Source organism: Schistocerca cancellata, chromosome 1 (assembly GCF_023864275.1).
Source record: "Schistocerca cancellata isolate TAMUIC-IGC-003103 chromosome 1, iqSchCanc2.1, whole genome shotgun sequence".
Classification (NCBI taxonomy): domain Eukaryota; kingdom Metazoa; phylum Arthropoda; class Insecta; order Orthoptera; family Acrididae; genus Schistocerca; species Schistocerca cancellata.
The window spans coordinates 321,892,509-321,911,621 of NC_064626.1; the positions used below are offsets into that span (position 1 = coordinate 321,892,509).

Here is a 19,113-nt window from a genome sequence, read left to right on the forward strand (position 1 = left end):
CACCAAGGAACTGGGGGGCGCCGGGACAATTCGGAGAAGCGTGGTATTGAACGTTCCGCAGCTGTAAGAATAACATCAGTAATATGTGTGACCACATCGTCGACGCTAGGAAAGTGACGGTCATCGAATGTCGCTAGAGACGAAAAAAGTGTCCAATTGGCTTGGGCAAACTTCAGGCGTCGCGGGCGCATATAGGGCAGTTGAGGCTGCAGTCTAAGGACACATGGAAAGTGGTCACTCGAGTGTGTATCATCAAGGGCGAACCATTCGAAGTGCCGAGCTAGCGAAACAGTACTGACCGAAAGGTCCAAATGAGAGAAATTTGTCGTGGAGGCAGACAAAACTGTAGGGACCCCAGTGCTCAGGCAAACTAGATCCGCTTGGTGGAAGACGTCTAGCAATAGTGAGCCACGTGGACAAGGATGTGGAGATCCCCAAAGCGGGTGGTGGGCATTGGAGTCCTCAACCAGCAAATAGGGGGGTGGAAGCTGACCAAGAAGATTAAGGAGATCAGCTCGTGCCATTGGTGTGGACGATGGAATGTATACAGTACAAAGAGAAAAGGTATATCCAGAAAGGGAAAGACGGACAGCGACAGCTTGGAAGGAAGTGTTTAAGGGGATTGGGTGATAATGGAGAGTATCATGGAGAAGACTCATGAGTTCTCCATGGGCTGGAGTGCCTTCAACAGAAGGGAGATCAAATCGGACAGACTAAAAATGGGGGAGAACAAAGCGGTCATGGGGACGCAGCTTTGTTTCCTGAAGACAGAAGATGACCGGCGAGTAGGATCATAAGAGGATCGACAATTCATCCCGATTTGCTCGAATGCCACGGATATTCCAGTGGATAATGGACATAGGGTGAACAGAAAATGGAGGAACGTGACCAAGGTTGCCGTCACCTCAACGACTGCTCAAAGCTTGCGACCGACAGCATGGAATGGCATTCAGCCAAAGGCAGAAGATCCTGATACATAGGTTGTTCGGGAGCAGCTCCTGCCACCAGCGATCGGCTGGTTGATCGGCCGCCAGCAGTGCGCCTCGGCGACACAGAAGACGGCTGAGGGCGATTTCCGCCAGGTGGTTCTGTAGATGAGACACGCCTTGGCGGAGGAGATGAACTGGGTTTCTTAGTAGCCTTCTTGGAAATATGATGTTTAGATGAAGGAGGAATCGATGGTTGTGAAGGTGGGGTACGTAAAAAATCTTCACGAGTATGCTCTTTTTTCGAAGTCTTGGTGTCTGACTTTTGGGCTCGAGATTTAGCAGAACCCGATGAAGGGTGAACCGTAGAGTGGGCAGGCGAAAGTGGTGAGGTTGAACGGGCGATCTTTGCACTGGCCAATCTGACGACCGTGGCACTAAAGGTGAGGTCGCAAGTCTGCGTGGCCGCCTCCTTTGTTGGCCGAGGAGAAGCAAGGACAGTGCTGTATTTTCCTGTCTGAGGCACGGTGGGCTGTCGACTGGCGAATAATTTTCGAGAAGCAAAGGTTGACACCTTTTCCTTCACTCTGATTTCCTGGATGAGCTTTTCGTCTTTAATAATGGGGCAATCTCGAGAGGAAGCAGCGTGGTCACCCATACAGTTGATGCAGCAAGGGGATGGAGGTGGACAAGCACCCTCATGGGCATCCTTGCCACACGTAACACATTTGGCCGGATTGGAACAGGTCTGGCTGGTGTGATTGAACCGCTGACACCGATAGCAACGCGTAGGGTTTGGGACGTAAGGACGAACGGAAATTATCTCATAGCCTGCTTTGATTTTGGATAGGAGTTGAACTTTGTCAAATGTCAAGAACACAGTGCGGGTTGGAATGATGTTCATGTCAACCCTTTTTATAACTCTATGAACAGCCGTTACGCCCTGGTCAGACAGGTAGTGCTGAATTTCGTCGTCAGACAATCCATCGAGGGAGCGTGTATAAACAACTCCACGCGAGGAATTTAAAGTATGGTGAGGTTCCACCCGGACAGGGAAGGTGTGGAGAAGTGAAGTATGCAGCAATTTTTGTGCCAGGAGGGCACTGATTGTTTCTAACAACAAGGTGCCATTCCGTAATCTGGAACAAGACTTTACAGGACCTGCAATTGCGTCGACACCTTTCTGAATAATGAAAGGGTTGACCGTGGAGAAGTCGTGACCTTCATCAGACCGAGAAACAACAAGGAACTGTGGCAACGATGGAAGAACTGTCTGTGGCTGAGACTCAGTGAACTTACGCTTGTGAGCAGACATAGTGGAAGGTGAGGAAACCATTGCGGAAGAATCCCCCATGATTACCGGCGTCTCCAATGGCGCGCTCCTCCCTTGTGGGGGCCCTCTCTGAGGGCACTCCCGCCTTAGGTGATTGTTCACACCTCATGTCACACCTCCCGACAAACGGACGGAGGGACCAATCGGCACTTTCGGTAGTTATCAGCTCGGGTAATCACCCCTCCCTGGGCCTGGCTGTTACCAGGGGGTACGTACGTGTCCTACCTGTCTACCCGGGGTGGGGAATTACGCGTTACCGGCTACACACGAAAATGCGTGGGTCGGCCTTCAGACACGCACAGGGAGGAAGAAAGATAAAGGGAAAAACAAAGAAAGGAAAAGGAAAGAAGAGAGGTCTCAAACTCCGCAGCGGAGAAAAGGGTAAAGAGAAGAGGTAAGGAAAAGAGAAGGACAAAGGAAGGATGAAGACATACAAGCAGAGGAGGCGAAGAATGCGTTACATTTATGGGCGTCCGTCTCCGGACGTAGGCACAAACCATACTCCCAGAGGGGGAGAAAGGGAAGGAAAGAGCCAGAGGTGAGGGGAGGGGGGGGGGCGAAGATGGGGGATAGGGAAGGAAGCGGAAAAGGAAGGTATGCAGCCCGGAAAGGAAGGAGGGCCGCATTAGCTCGGGATCCTATGCTCGCTACGCACGTATCCACAAAAGAGTTGTGGACCCCCTGGAGGCATTTCACGAGTGTGTCTCCAACCTGTTAAATGATGAACATTACAGGATTCCGTCTAGCTGGCGGTGGGCAAAGTAAGAGGACAGCCCGCATTGGGAAGCCAAGTGCACAGGATTAGGCAAGAGGTTGTGAATTACCAAACCTTCGTCCCTGTACTAATGCAACTTCGTGCATCACTCTAAACAAGAGAGACCAATTTATTATTTATTTTAACCCCCTGGGCTTGCAACACCCAGTTTCAATAAAGGAATCATTATTGCCACTATCCATGCATCAGGATACTATTAATGAAACCAGATTTTATTGAAACTACATTGAAGTATATCTTTGGCTCCTCAGTACAGAGGTGTAGCATGGCATAATGTATCTGATGTGGTCATGGGTCAATTTCTCATGCTGCAGACAGGTCGGACTCCATTTCCTATACGGAGAACAGGTGGTTGGCCATTTCTGAGCTATTTGAGAAGAAGATTACCTTTCTCATCTCTGTGTTACTACAGAGTGCATGGTTCTCTGGAAATTGGTTGACACAGTTATTTTTAAACAATGTTCACCCATTGCTTGAGCCATGTCCATAGGTGGACTCACCAGAACCCAATTCCACAATATAGCTGTAAGTTCTAAACTGCCCTTATCTGAAATTCTGCTTATTGACTCTGAAGCTTGCGGGCTCAAGTGGAATGATTAATGGAACTTACACAGTTCTTCCACGAGTTTCTCTTTCCTTCTTAAATTTCTTGCTGTGCTTTTGCCTTCACAATCAGGAAAGCTGCAAGATTTTCTGCTGATTTACCACATTTCAACTACCCCGGACCTGTGTGTATGGCACTGATTGCCAAGTGGCTTTCTTCATACCACCAAATGACAAGTTATCTTCTGAAACAGTTGCTAGACTTCAGGATGGGTTCTTCGGTAACATGGTGGATAACACAACTAATATGATCCACCATCTTGTGGACACTTTCTTCTTGTTGAAAAACCTCTTTCTGACTACAAAGAGTTCAATTTTCCCTGTTATAATCAAATTTCATACAATATATATTAGAACAGAAGAAACAGTCAAAACTGAGCTATCTGGTTTCTTCACGAGGATATTAACATCTTCAGTGTTTCGGTTAGCACTGGGCAGAGATAATGCTAGCTGTGAATTGCTGATGCTTTCATTTGTGGTTTCAGACATGTTTCAAGGTCAGACATAGTTTTGCCTCTACAGGTGCAATGACAATAATATGTCATCTTACTTGGTCTGAAGCTTGAATTTATGATAAAGCATTACTTTTGGTGACTTAGTTTCTTAAGAGCAATTATCAATTTCTGCTATTACATGGGAGTCACCTAATGTTTTTCATGCTAGAAGCTTAAGACACTGTGTGACACGGTCGTTTCTGTTAGTAACATACCATTACAAAGTTGTTTTATACTATTTAAAAATCCAGCAATTTCATACAAATCTTGGTGAACACAGAAGGGCGAGATCTTTTTCATAGACTTCCTGTTCTCTCCTAGTTATTATGAAGGCGTTATGGCAAACCTGTGAGCTGATCATCAGAGAGCTCTTTGTCGGTTGGGTGTAGGTGCTGCCTAATAGTGCACTCCTCTTGCCAGGAGTATTTCTGGGTTACATTCTGCTCCATAGCAATCCCATGAGCAGCAAGGGAAATAAATTATGACTCAGCAGAGCCCTGCTTACCTGAAGAAAGCCTTATACAACTGGAACACAGCAGGTGTTCCAGAGGTTGCTCCCTAGTGATCAATTTGCCTCAACAGCCAACAATGCCCCCCCCCCCCCCTCCCATCCCATCCCAATTGATACATAGCACATTTTGATGTTATTTATTTCTTTCCTTTTCTGCTTTTACTATAGAGGTTTGTACCTTCCTTTAAACCCAGACAGTTAAGCCAAGACACCAGTTCTCAAAAACATAGTCTTTCACTGTGATGACCAATTAAGACTGTTACACCCACAGCTCAAAAGAGAATGCACAAATGACTAAAAGCAAAGATTAGTAGAAATTTGTGCATCTGTAAAAAAATCTGTGAATGAAACATACAGCAACTACCACCATTGCTAAGCGGTGTCTCACGCTTCCATCCAGTCACTCATTGACCAGTCTGATGAGGCAGTAGAAGACAGCAAATAGAAAGCTGAAGTTTTAAATTTCACTTCTATGAAGTCATTCACACAGGAGAATTGTACACACACAACATTATTTGACCATCACACAGACTCCCGTATGAACGACATAGTGATAGATGTAGGTAAAACAATGGGCCTGTGAAATTACAGACAAATATCATTGACATGGGTTTGCTGTAGGATTCTCAAACATATTCTTAGCTCAAATATAATCAGCTTCCTTGAGATGGAAAAGTTTCTGTCCACAAATCAGCACAGATTTAGAAAGCATTGCTCATTTGAAACTCATCCTGCACCTTTCTCACATGATATCCCGTGAACTAAGCATGAAGGGCAACATGCAGATTCCATGTGTCTAAATTTCCAAAAAGCATTTGACATGGTGACCCACTGCAGATTGTTAACAAAGCTATGAGTAAACGGGGAAGGTTCCCGGGTACATGAGTGGCTCAAAGACTTCTTTTTCCCTCACCCTATTTGCCAGTGGAACAGGAAAGGAAATGACCGTAGTGGTACAGGGTACCCTCTGCCACACATCATAGGATGGCTGCCAGAGTGTGTATGTAGATGCAGACATTTGCTGAAGTACGCTCACAGTTCACTTTGAAAGAGGACTGGCAGTGCTCACTAACTGGAAGCCCCGGGTTAGCCCTGCCTGTATCCAACCAACGCCAGCTGAGCTCCCTTTGGAAACACTGTATCAGCCCTTCCTTCCATAAGATGTGGGACATTATTCATCAGTCTCCTCTGTGGACAACTGTCTGGCTTGGGTGACCCTACCAGTAGCTACAATGTTGCTGATATGACCACCAATTCCTCCCTCCATGTTAAGAGATTCAAAAAGTTAGTGCCACTAAGTCACAAGAGGTAAAATATTACTTCACAAACCAGTTGTTTAAGAAGTGAAAATTAATTTCTCCAGAGTGTTTGAACTTTTTTTTTAAAAAAAGTAATTTTGTGAGCCAATCTGTTACTATGGATGAGAGATGAATCTGTCATTTAACATCTGAAATAAAACAGTAATTCAAGTTGTTGGTGAAAGCCTGTGATCTTGCACCTAAAAAAGCAAACATGATTTTTGTCTACTGAAAATTTTATGCCAAGTGTTTTCTAGAAAGGCAAAACAAACATTTGTCATAACTTCAAGTCATGAATTACTCTCCAGAATATCAAAGAGGAATGGACAATCAATCACAATAATATTCAGCCGAAGTTGACAAATGACATTTAATTATAATTTTAATGAAAATAATTTATTTATTTTTGATTCCAGTAACATGTTTTAGTCTATTACACTATCTTCAAACCAGAAGTTATAGATGACATGAGATCAAAGTAGTTACGACAGGAATCAGTAGATACTCTGTGAACTAGCTCCTCTTGTCATCTGGACGGTTTTGTCTGAAGATGGTCTTATGGACAAACTGTTTACCGTATTCAAAATTTACTAGTTATCACAATTTGCATGAACAATTGCTGTAGTTCCACAATGATGTCAACAATTATTACATTTTTAGATGTACATAAAAACTATTTATACAGTCAATGGCTATCTAACCAAACAATAACTTATATTCTGGGAACATAAATAACACTGCATGACCAGAAATTATGTTTTCATACCTAAGAATGGGAAATACGATGTAGTTAAATAAATGTACTCACTTGTTGACAAATTCTTTCCACGCTATTTCCTTATAACCCATCTCATAAAATGCTAGGGTTCCAAGAAGAGCCACAGTGCCTATCATGCCAAGTACAAGCCATTTCTCACGATCTCCTCCATCACCAAATGGCTTTCCACCTCCTGGGCCAGTACCCCTGGTGGGGCAAAAATTTCAATCAAAAATGAACAATCATTTCTAACACCAAGTCATGAAATTACTTTCAATCTGTCAAATGGCAATGACAGTGAGGCTAAATAAAAATTGGTAAATATGTAATTTAAACATTTAGAGCTGATCTAAATTAGTAGTAGTAGAAAATATTATTATTATTATTTCTTTCTATTCTCAGACATTATTATTATTATTATTATTATTATTCCATCAGACACAATGGCTGGATGCAAGTCTTTCAATTGGATGCTACTTTTATGTCCCTGATCTACCTTAGTTATCCAAGTGGGGAAAAGGTATCTATAGTTTACTGTTCCATCAAACATGTTGTTCCCTTCTGACTATGCACTTTACTGCTGGATCACCAGTCCCAAATAAATACAAACTATATTAACTACACACGAATGTGCAAAAACATGAACAGAGCAAACACCTATTTTACCTTGAGCTTTTGTAACTAAAGGATTGTTTCTTTGTCAAAAGAAAAAATGGAATAGGAAATTTAAAGAAGTTTATAACATAAATGTATTCACTATTTCCAATGGGACAGAACATAATATGTACTGTACAAAAACTAGAAGCCAACAGATTATTGAAGACATATTAATTTCTTATTAAATAATACAACACACAGTGAATAAATCAATTAGTGAAACATGCTAAATTGTAATTTATGACATTAAAATTGTGTGACAGACTGGAACTTTAACCTAGAAATGGATCTTTTGTAAAAATGTTCTTCCCAATTGTGTTATTTGTTCACACTGCAAGCCCATACGGAGATTTCAATGTACTGCTAATTCTCTTGTAATCTTTTAAGCTCCACTTAAACTCTCCTGCCTGCCTTGCTGACTAGATCGCCTGCGAGATGGGCATTTTCCAGTTTGAATTTTTTCGCCCTACATCTGAATGTATTATGAACTGAAACTTAATGATAGTGGTGAGGCATGTTCGAACAGCTCATTTATTACCAGAACTGCTTGCATGGAACAAAGCTCATTATTTGAATTCTTGTCCAGCAAATAATTTTAATCTACCAATAAGTTTCATTACAGTGCATATGTACTGTGTGTGTGTGTGTGTGTGTGTGTGTGTGTGTGTGTGTGTGTGTGTGTGTGTGTATTTTTCACTATCATTTAACTGTATTTTCCACAGACTGGTATATGCTCCCTCAGTCAGCCTCTTTACAACCCCCCATCTCACTGACACTTTGGCATTCATAAGGCTTGCTTCCTACCTTCACTACCTTACAGTGTTTGGGCACCTTTTCCAACTTCTCAAGCTTACAGCATATTGGAATTTTTGAAAGTTCCTAACAGCATAATTATGATTTTCAAGGCCGGTAAATGCCATCATTCTGACTTTTTCTAGCTGGGGCGTGTGGGTTAATCAAAAAACTCTAAGTACTAAAATAAAATAATCTCTGTGTTCGCATTCTCTTACATAAACACAAAAAGCTCTTCAATTCTTAAATTGTTTAAGAAGTAAAACAACTTATTTACTGTTTTCAAAAGAGGAGTTCCCTTTTTATAACAATATTTACCTGGACTGACCTCCAAACATCCCAAATGACCACTGATCATATGGCCTCTGGGTAGACTTGGGTGGAGGCTGACTAGTTCCTCTCGAAGGTGGTGGCTGCTGTGCCTCTTTTGGAACATCTTCCTTTGGTTTTCCATTTTTTGACGATTGTTTGCCTGTACCTGGTTTGAAAAACTTCTCAAAACCCTTTGGAGGTCTTTCACAAATCAGTTGCCATTCCCGTATGATTGTTGCCAAACTAGGAGAGTTTGCTGATTTCTGGAGTATTGAAAGGTTCCTCTTCAACTGCAACAAACAAATTTACATCACTAGAGAATACACCAGCCCACGAGATTCCTTTCATTTTTTATCTTTTCAATTCATTGGACATCTAATGACAATAGACGTAGAATAATGATGTTATTAATCTCTCCATTTTAGAGAACACAATTAAATGAAAATTCCTTGGATTAGGACAACATGGAACCAACTCCTAAATAGAAGAAGTCAAAGCCTGTGTCATTAAAATGGTGTATGAGATTCAAAAAGAACCACATCTGTTGTGTGTGTTGTTGTTCTATCCCCATGAACAACCACTCAAAAGTAAAATATTGTACTTAAGATACAATAATCTAAGTTACGTGTGTTACAGGAAATCTGTATGAGAATGTGTTCAGATTATAGTTAATAAGGCTATTGCTAAAATAGGTAGCTAACATGTAAAACTAGACACATGAATGAAAGGAAACTTGGCCTGGGTGCAACCGCCATGACAGGAGCCCTGCCTGAAGGTGTGCAAATATGCTCCTCTGTCATCAACTTAACCTCTGGCATCAATCTAACACCTAGGCCAGATCATCAAACAAAGAATAAAAATTTAGTCTTCGTGTACAGTACGACTGGGCTGTAAATATGTAAGCATTTTCCAGGTATAAGAGGATAAGTTGTTTATGTCAGGTCAGCAACATAGCAGAGTACAAAATGTCTATGATACACAGCAGTCACTATACCAGCTATTCTGAATGGAATTGTGAAAGTTGTGGTTCTGTAGTCAGAAGCCCACAGAATACTGTTTTCTTGTGCTTACTGGTTATAAAGGGGCAAAGGTACCCCGACATGGGATGGTCAACAGGATTTTAAAAAAAAAAATATATATATATATATATATGGGTCGGTTGCCTCAATAGCCCAACTCTTGCATGGTTTGCAAAATGTGTCCAGTTCACTGACTAGGGAAGACACATCTATGCATCTATGCCAGAACTTGTTTAATGCAATCAGTATAGTTTTTTTACCATTATTATAAAGGTTACGTATTATGGGTTATGAACTGTATTCTGTTTCAGGTACGCGTTTATAAATTGTGCTAGTACATTGTTCAATTCCCTATGTAAAAGAAACATTATACTACCCGCCACCTGCCGCTACTGGACAGACTCTCAAAGTCCGAGTGTTGGGTAAAAGCAAGTTAGTAATTGTAAGAACTTTTCGAGTCTCAAATTTCTGTGAAGCATGGTTCGGCCATGTTAACAGTTAGAACGAATTACTTCCTTATCAAAAATTTCCACAAGGAAGTAGCATCCACTGGTAAGTCCTTGCTGGCCCAAAATTTAGAAGCAAGTGTATGTGCATTCCTTGTGGCAACAGTGTTCCCAACTTTTTTGTTGTTGTTTAGTTAAGTAACATTCATTCATTCTCTATGTGTGAATAAGATAAGGTTATTAGCAGGGTGATGCATCCTTTGTAATTGTAATGCCTTTTTCACTTTTTTTAATGGCCCTTGCTATTACTTAATGACACTGATGGACTGAGTGCCATCTAGGAGGTCCTGCAGTGAAGGATATCATGTTTGCATCTTAGGTTATAATATTCATTGTCTCTTGCACTATATTGTCAATGCTGTTCTCTTTGTTCACAAGATTTGATCTTGAGGTCTGTTTATTTTTTTTTCTTCTGACTTGTGGGTGCAAAACAGTTACGGCCAAAGCTCAAAATTTCCTAATAAAGTGAGGCAGGCGGCCTAATAAGCACCACTTGTGCAATGTGTGGTGTCCTCCAGCAAGTGTCATATGGTCACTCCTGCAACTCAAGCCATCATACTAGCTGCCTATTCATCATCTGTTTGTTCGATAACCCTCCAGATACTACAGGTGAGGGAAATGGGACAACAGTAGAAGGAATATGTTTGTCTTAAGCATGCTTAAGGATAAGCATTAAAATGGCTTTAAGCCACTGGTAGGAAATGTGCTGTCTCTCCATATAAGACTGGAAGTATGGAGTCGAAGCTTGCCATCAGAAAATAGGTGCCACAACCTCTAAATACTCACTTTCGAGGTAGGAACTCAGGATGGTAATGGGTGGAGCTTGAAATCTTTGTGAAGTAGTGACCAAAAACGTCAGAGATATTGACAGAATCCGCTATAATATTGCTTGCAACAGTCCAACTGAGTATTGGAAAATACAACTTTTTGCTACCAACATGACAAGCTTTATCCCAAACAGCAGAATAGAAAGTAAAATGGTTAAGAGACTTATAAAAAGAGATTAAAGAAGCTTTTTTACATAACTGATAATCAAATACTATGCACGCATCTGTTTAGATCAGACAATTCTCCATAATGAGGTGGCGCGCACGCGCGCACACGCACAGACAGAGAGAGAGAGAGAGAGAGAGAGAGAGAGAGAGAGAGAGAGAGAGTGTGTGTGTGTGTGTGTGTGTGTGTGTGTGTGTGTGTGTGTGTGCGCGCGCGTGCGTACGTACGGAGTGGTAGCTAATGTGTCAAAGCTATAGCAGCAAGTGACAAATGTCAACCATCACACAATTTTAATTGGATTATAGTGCGCTGTTACTATAATTCTGAGACTACTTCTCAGGTGGACTGACCAACTGAGCTCTCTTTGTTGGGTGGGGATAGGTACTACCTGATGGTACAACTGTCCTATTAAGAGTAGATGTGAACTGAAGTTGCTTCAAAGGGTTCCCACAAGCTGCTAGGCAACAAATGTCAATGCAGACAAAGCTCTGCAAGCCTGAGCATGTCTTTTACACCTAAGGGGTGGCAGTGTTCGAGAGGTTGCTGGCTAGAGACTGTTTTACAACAGCAATTCACTTCACTAGCATGTAGCACACCTTGAAGTTGAGATTCATTTTAATAGAGATGTGTACCTTCCTTGCAGTCCAGGCAATGAAGCCAAGGGCCCTATTCTACGAGACACATTCCACCAGCATGCCCAATGATGACCCCTGAAGTATGCCCAGAGTGTACGGCAGAAGAGATCCGGCCATGCCAGCCACTCCTCTGCTCAGGGAACCAAGGGTTGCCAAATTCATGCCCTTTTGGGGAGTTTGCTGGGAAAAACAAGAGCTCCCTCTTCTCTAAGCCGTGGGACACATTCCGTCACATCCCTCCACTGAGGGCTGTCCAGCTTGGGAGACCCTGCCAGTAGTTATGCTATAGCCAGCACGACCTGTGTCACTGAAGCATGCAAACCCTCCCATCTCGCATTAAAGGTGCCTACGTTAAGGCAGTGTCCCTCGGGAGGAATAGAAAATTAGAAGCCACAGTGGAACAGTTCAAGTGGGGGCCCTTCAGAATACACCTTCCAGCTGGTGTTTAGCCAATTCTACAGATTGCAAACTATACTAAATGCAAAAGCTGTCAATGTAACAGGCAGGTGTGACCAGTGGTCCAATGAAGGTCTCTTAGACCAAGTGGAGCTGACTGCTATTCCCACTCTAACTCAAAGTAAGAGATGGGATACTAATAGACCTAAAAATTCGATAGGGAGCCTCGAAAGCTCCTGTCATGGAGGGTAAGTAAAATGTGACATGCAATGTTATATGCTTTATATACGAAAAAGACTGAGATGAGGCACTGCTATATAGGAAAAGTCTGTTGGATTGCTGTTTTCAAACTAACCTGACGTTCGGTTGTGCATTGTCTCTATTAGAAACCACACTGATACGGGGACAACAAGCACCATGATCACAGGACCCTGCATAATCATAGAGCTGCCATCCTTTCAAGCAGTTTGCACAGCATGTTGGTGAGGTTAACTGGTCAGTAGGGAAAAAAAACACTTTCTAGCCAATTATGGTACAAGATGCTCAGTATGTGGTGTGTTTGAGCCACATTCAGATGTTGAATCATCAGATCATGAATAGAATCAGAACTTGAGGTTGTACTGAGTGACGAGTCAAGAGCTGAAGCAGTTCCCAATAAGTGAAAGGATTATTATATGATTTGAAGTGACCGGAGGGTAGGGTACAGAGAGGGGGGATGAGAATATGGAGATGTCTTCAACTTTTTAAACAAAGTAGCCTAAAACCAAGGTAGCCAAATAAGAAAAGGATGCCAATGCTATCATAAAGTGGGTCACACCATGTTCAACAATAAATGATGCATCGGTACAAATACTACAATGAAGGAAGAGACCCAGAAAAGTTGTTGATCTTTGGCAGCACAGAAGGCTACAGAGCTGGGCCCACACCTGGGCTGGAGAGGCATACTTTCTCAAGGAGAATGACACAGTAATCCTAGCATTTCTCCTTACTGTATTTCATAAGATAACAAACCTTAGCCCAGAGCAGCTTAAAAGTGTGGAGGGTGGTCTGTGAAGGATGTCGCTTGAGGCATTGCAGGGCATTTTGATACTCCTGAATAGCTGTTTCAATGTCTTTGGTCCACCATGGCACCAGGCTATGGTGGAAAGTATCTGTAGAAAGGGGAATTGCAGTTCCAGCCACATGGATGATCATATCGCAAACATTTCCCACCACCCCACCAATGCAATCTGACAGAGTATGGGCAAGAGTGACAGCAGAGGTACAAAACTGCCAGCTGGCTCTTCAAAGAGCCCACTGCGATAATTGGTATGTTGGGCAGTGACAAGGAAGTGAAAGGATCACTGAAAAGTGGTCACTGTCACAGATTGTCATGTAGTGATCACTATGGTAAAGCATTTGTTTTCATATGTTATAAGAGAATAAAAAAAACACATGATAAGGATTGGCAATTTCTTCTGTGGTCCAATGAAAGTGCTTAGTAATGACAAATTAGAGCGAGTGTGAAAATACAAGCAACAATATGAATGGGTTTCACTGGAGACAAAACTGTAAAACCCAATGTTCCAGAGGGAGATTTCATTTCATGCCACTTCACCACATAGCATGCGTTTTGACAAATGCATGAAAGCCATCTGATGACACATTGCATCAATTTGAAACCAGTAATGGTACTTTTTAAATAAAATAGCCTAAAACCAATGTTTGGCTGGTTGTTACTGTACACCAACAATCTGCATCACAAACAGCCACGGTCTCCAATCATGTACTTATTTGACAAAACTGCGCATAGTGAATTTTCATCAAGTGGACAGCCACTGTCTCGACCAACTGAGTTAAATGTCCACTGGAAAGGCAGATACCCGAAGTACACCACATCAGGGAGTGGGAAATACAGCTTCACATTGCAGCAGCAACACATGATTTTGACTTCCTCTGGAAGCCAGTCTCCCTCAAAGGCGATGATGAATGTATTGGTGGCCACCTTGTTGTATGTGAGATATGAAGTGGATACCTCACCTCTCTTAAGTGTTCACATAGTTCTTCCATCTTCTGTGTTAGGTCCCAGTGAAACGTTATTCCCTGTATATGTTGAGGTTCTTATAGAACGTGATGGTAACATCTCCATCACCAAGTTGTTTACAGGAGAAAAATTACCTAGGATGCAATCCCTTCATAATTTGCTAAGGGAAGAGAGTTCATGGCATGAAAGGGAAGCAGTGGTTGGGAAGGGAGTGAGACAGGGTTGTAGCCTCTCCCCGATATTATTCAATCTGTATATTGAGCAAGCAGTAAAGGAAACAAAAGAAAAATTTGGAATAGGTATTAAAATCCAGGGAGAAGAAATAAAAACTTTGAGGTTCGCCGGTGACATTGTAATTCTGTCAGAGACAGCAAAGGACTTGGAAGAGCAGCTGAATGGAATGGACAGTGTCTTGAAAGGAGGATATAAGATGAACATCAACAAAAGCAAAACAAGGATAATGGAATGTAGTCGAATTAAGTCGGGTGATGCTGAGGGAATTAGATTAGGAAATGAGACACTTAAAGTAGTAAAGGAGTTTTGCTATTTGGGGAGCAAAATAACTGATGATGGTCGAAGTAGAGAGGATATAAAATGTAGACTGGCAATGGCAAGGAAAGCGTTTCTGAAGAAGAGAAATTTGTTAACATCGAGTATAGATTTAAGTGTCAGGAAGTCATTTCTGAAAGTATTTGTATGGAGTGTAGCCATGTATGGAAGTGAAACATTGACGATAACCAGTTTGGACAAGAAGAGAATAGAAGCTTTCGAAATGTGGTGCTACAGAAGAATGCTGAAGATTAGATGGGTAGACCACATAACTAATGAGGAAGTATTGAATAGGATTGGGGAGAAGAGAAGTTTGTGGCACAACTTGACCAGAAGAAGGGATCGGTTAGTAGGACATATTCTGAGGCATCAAGGGATCACAAATTTAGCATTGGAGGGCAGTGTGGAGGGTAAAAATCGTAGAGGGAGACCAAGAGATGAATACACTAAGCAGATTCAGAAGGATGTAGGTTGCAGTAGGTACTGGGAGATGAAGGAGCTTGCACAGGATAGATTAGCATGGAGAGCTGCATCAAACCAGTCTCAGGACTGAAGACAACAACAACAACAACAACAACAACAACAAGAGAGTTCACCCAATATGTTCTCAGTATTCTCCACAAAAAATATTGTTTTATTAGAGAGAAAGGACCGTCCATCCGTTCAGGTGCAAATCAACAACTGATGGGAGTAACTGTCTGTTGGTCACATTATTTTGTTTTCTTCCCATGGTGTGGCCAAGAAGGGAAAGTTCTTACAGTAACAACATAAGCACTGAACTGCAGTCAATCTGAAGAGATTTGCAGACCCTCTGACAACTGGCTGATAACTCTGGCTGTTTCATGACACCAAATATCTGCTATGATGCTGTCTACTCCAAATGAGGGCTCTCCCTATAGGCACCATCCAGCCAGAGCAAGGCCACCTGGTGTCATGGCCAGCGCCCTGAGTTTCAGTATATCTTACTCTTCATCATGTGCAAATGCAGGGGAGGCAACAGCTTGGGCATCAACAGTGCGATTTCTGCAGTGCTGGGGCTACCACTGTACAAGTCCAAAACTGTGCAGTCGGATGTAGTGGGCAGCCTGATAGAGAACAGAAAGCTCTGCAGTCATAATCGAGCACTGGTCTAGAAGCTGGTATCTAATGTTTGTTGCCAATGACAAAGGCACATCCGACACCAGTCAGTCAGTCTTAAAGAGCCAACAATGTAGACAAAAATGCTGTATCCAAGTTGAGTGCAAAGTTTGAGAAACTTACAGCAGTAGATCGAATCTAGAGTAGTATCCTTAGAAACTGAACTAAATCCAATATGAACACAGACTTCTGCATGAAGTCAAGGCACTGAAGGGGTCTCACCCATTGGGAACAGTACACAAAAGTGAACTCCGGGAGGTAACAAAGAAGTTGCGCTTACCCTGTACTGGGGGTCAAGAGAGTCACCAAAAAAGAGGCACCGATTTAGTGTAGAAAGCTCCAGTGGTCAAACATGATGATTGATTGTGAGGAGATGGCATGAAATAGATGATCACGCAGATGAGTAAATGAAATACCCATAATCCATTTCTGATGGGACATGGGATTGGTATAAGTGGAGAACAATTTTTCGATCTGCTCCCTACGCAACACCATTTAAAACACGTAGGCTATTTCAAGATCAGGTACAGTGTGCTGCCAAGTAAGATATGTGGGAGGACTGACAGTTTCCTATCAGGTATGATTTCAACAAATTGAAGAGCAACAGGAGCAATATGTAAAGACATTGGAAGAAATCCTTACTCTGCCAGATGTTTAGATAGACAATTTTTTTCCAGTGTAAGAGTGGAAGCCGTTATCTAAGCTCCATGAGTAAAGATGGTCAAAACATTGCAAAGTCATCGACGAAAAAGAGAGCCCGAGAGGTCTGGCAGGAGACAGTCCATGATAGGGTTCATTGCTATGGCAAACATGGCTACTCTCGGCTCTGAGCCCTGAGGTACCCCGTTCTCCTGCATAGAAGTGGTCGACAAAGCTGAACCTAGACATACCTTGAGACCTCTGTCTTTTAAAAACTCCCAATTAAAATAGGGTAGGTGGCCTTGGAAGCCCCACATGTGCATGGACGGAGGATGCCCAAATCGAAACACACAGCTACAGTTTGACATTTCCATAGAAAATTCTTCATAATGTGGGTTGACAGAGTGACGAGATGATCTACTACACAGCAATGTTTACGAAATACATGTTGTGCATTTGTTAGCAAATTCCCAGACTCAAGCCACTATGCCAGCTGACCACTGATCATTTCATCGCCTTGCAGACACTGCTGGTGAGGGAAATTGGGCAGTACTAGATGGAAGATGTTCGTCCTTACTAGTTTGGATATAGGGATTACAGTGGCTTCATGCCAATGACTGGGAAACACACCATCTGTCCCGATGCGATTATACATATGAAGGAGAAAGAGAATGCCATCAAGACAGGTGCTGCAACATATGAATGTGAATATCTTCCAGTCCTCGAGTGGAGGATCATGACGAGGTGAGAGCATGTTCGAGCTCCTTCATAGTAAAAATGGTATTGTAGTATTCGTAATTCTCAGAGGAGAAAGATATCCCCCGAGCCTCCTCCACTTGTTTCCAGCGTAGGAAGGTGGGATAGTAATGGTCAAACCTCTAGATCTCTATAAAAGTATCGCCTCAACATGTTGGGAATATCTATAGGGTCCACTGTGACATCATTCACGACAGTCATGCCAGGAGTCTGGAGTTATACCTTGTTTCCAGAAATCCAATGTAGGTTACTCCAAACAACAGAAGATGGAGTAAACCTGTTAAAAGAATTAGTGAAAGATATCCAACTAGCTATTTTGCAATCTCTGATAATGCAATGACATTTTGTGTGCAACTGTCCATGACAAACACAGTTCTCTTTTGTGGGATGACATTCAAAGACACTGACAGCATGTGTCTGTACACGAACCACATTGCTGCATTCCTCAATCCACCAGGGGGACTGGGACACATCACGGTAGGAGAGATGTTCGAGGGATGGAACATTCTTTGGCAGTAAGGGTAACATTTGTAAAGTACTCTTCCTTATCATCACTGCTGTGGAAATGATGTTCATCTGAAGTTCCAGTGAAGAATAGGGCCTCCAGTCAGCTTTAGAAAGCTGCCAATTGGTCTAGCACACAGATGGGATGAGAGTTAGACAAATTATGCACAGGAAACTGTCACTTGAGTATGTGTTGATGACGGACCACTGTAAATGTTGTGCACGCTATGCAATACAGAACAAGAGATCCAGGTACAAGAAAGTGTGTGGGAAAAGAAAAATGGATACATCAGTGTTGTGAGAAATGAGAGCAAGCAGAGTGATAATATCTGCCAAGAGCAAGCCTCTCGGGCAGGTCCTCAGAGAGTCCCAAATGGGAAGGTGAGTAGCAGAAAGGGTTGAGGGAGCTGGGTGATAAGTTGCAGAATGTCTGAGATCAGTGGATGGGGTGTGTGTAGATATTACAAAGAGAAAAGAGATAACTGGGGAGAGAAAGTCTAACGGCAACATCTCGTAGCTGGGTATTCAATGAAATGGTTTGGTTATGGATGTCTTAATGCGCGAGTGTAATGACTCACCTGTTAGCTGGAGTTCCTTTCTCAGCAGGAAGGCAGAAAACACTGCAGTGAATTGTAAGAGGTCAAAGCGGTCTTGAGGGCATAATTTCGTTTCTTGGACGCAAAACAATGAGGCACTGTGATCGCAATTGCAGCTGTAAGTCTGCCCTGTGTTATCTGATGCCACAAATGTTCCATTGGAGAACACCCATATTAGATGACACGAGATATTTCTCTTATAAGGGGCAATTACTTCAGTGGCTGCCACGGGTCAAATGTACAACTACACAGTTCTGAGGCAGGAATGTCGTATGCTTCACATCTGCTGTGCAGCAAGCTATGTAAATTTAAGTATTAACTGTATTTTTCTTACTTGCCACTTCTTTTTCCGTGTGTTTTTGCTTTTAGGAGCTTTAATTTTCGAGTATTAGTAATAGTGTTCCATAGATTTCGTGTTTGTTTTTTGTTGAATACAGTCCAGAGACAGTTAGTGCTTATTTTCATTGTTTCCAACAAGTAGTATCTAGTAACCACAGTTTAGTCAGCTATCAGCTGCCTTTAGTGAATTAGCAGTCTAGTAAAAAGTTGATTAACTCTCTACAGTAAATTGTTTATTTCTTAGGATGGATAGGATGTGTGACTGCTGTGTACAGACGCAGGAGGAACTGGCCACTGTTAGCGTACAGCTGAACATGCTGATGGCCACGGTCAGCCATCTTCAGGCTGCTGCCTTTGAGTGAAGCGGCAGTGGGGAGTCTGGTGCGTTGCATGCTACACCCCATGTGTTACATGCTTCACCCACGGTCCCTGCTGTCGAGACATCTTCGCGGGTACCGGGCGCGGTTGGGCCACCCTCTCCCCAAGGAGAGTGGCGGGTTCAGCGGCGTTTGCGTCGCACGAGGCGGAGGGTCAATGTGGAGGCTGGCCGTGTGGCATCGCCG

General features: G+C 42.6%; 1 protein-coding gene across 1 annotated transcript in view; it reads right to left on the reverse strand.

Moving 5' to 3' along the window:
- The window catches only part of LOC126173141 (AFG3-like protein 2), a 137,135-nt gene that overhangs the window by 98,832 nt on the left and 19,190 nt on the right, over positions 1-19,113 (reverse strand). Inside the window, exons 2-3 of the mRNA XM_049920933.1 lie at positions 8,465-8,748; positions 6,749-6,904 (exon numbers count right to left, since the gene is read on the reverse strand). Of these exons, the coding sequence (XP_049776890.1) occupies positions 6,749-6,904; positions 8,465-8,748 (440 nt within the window). The remainder of the gene's footprint in view (positions 1-6,748; positions 6,905-8,464; positions 8,749-19,113) is intronic.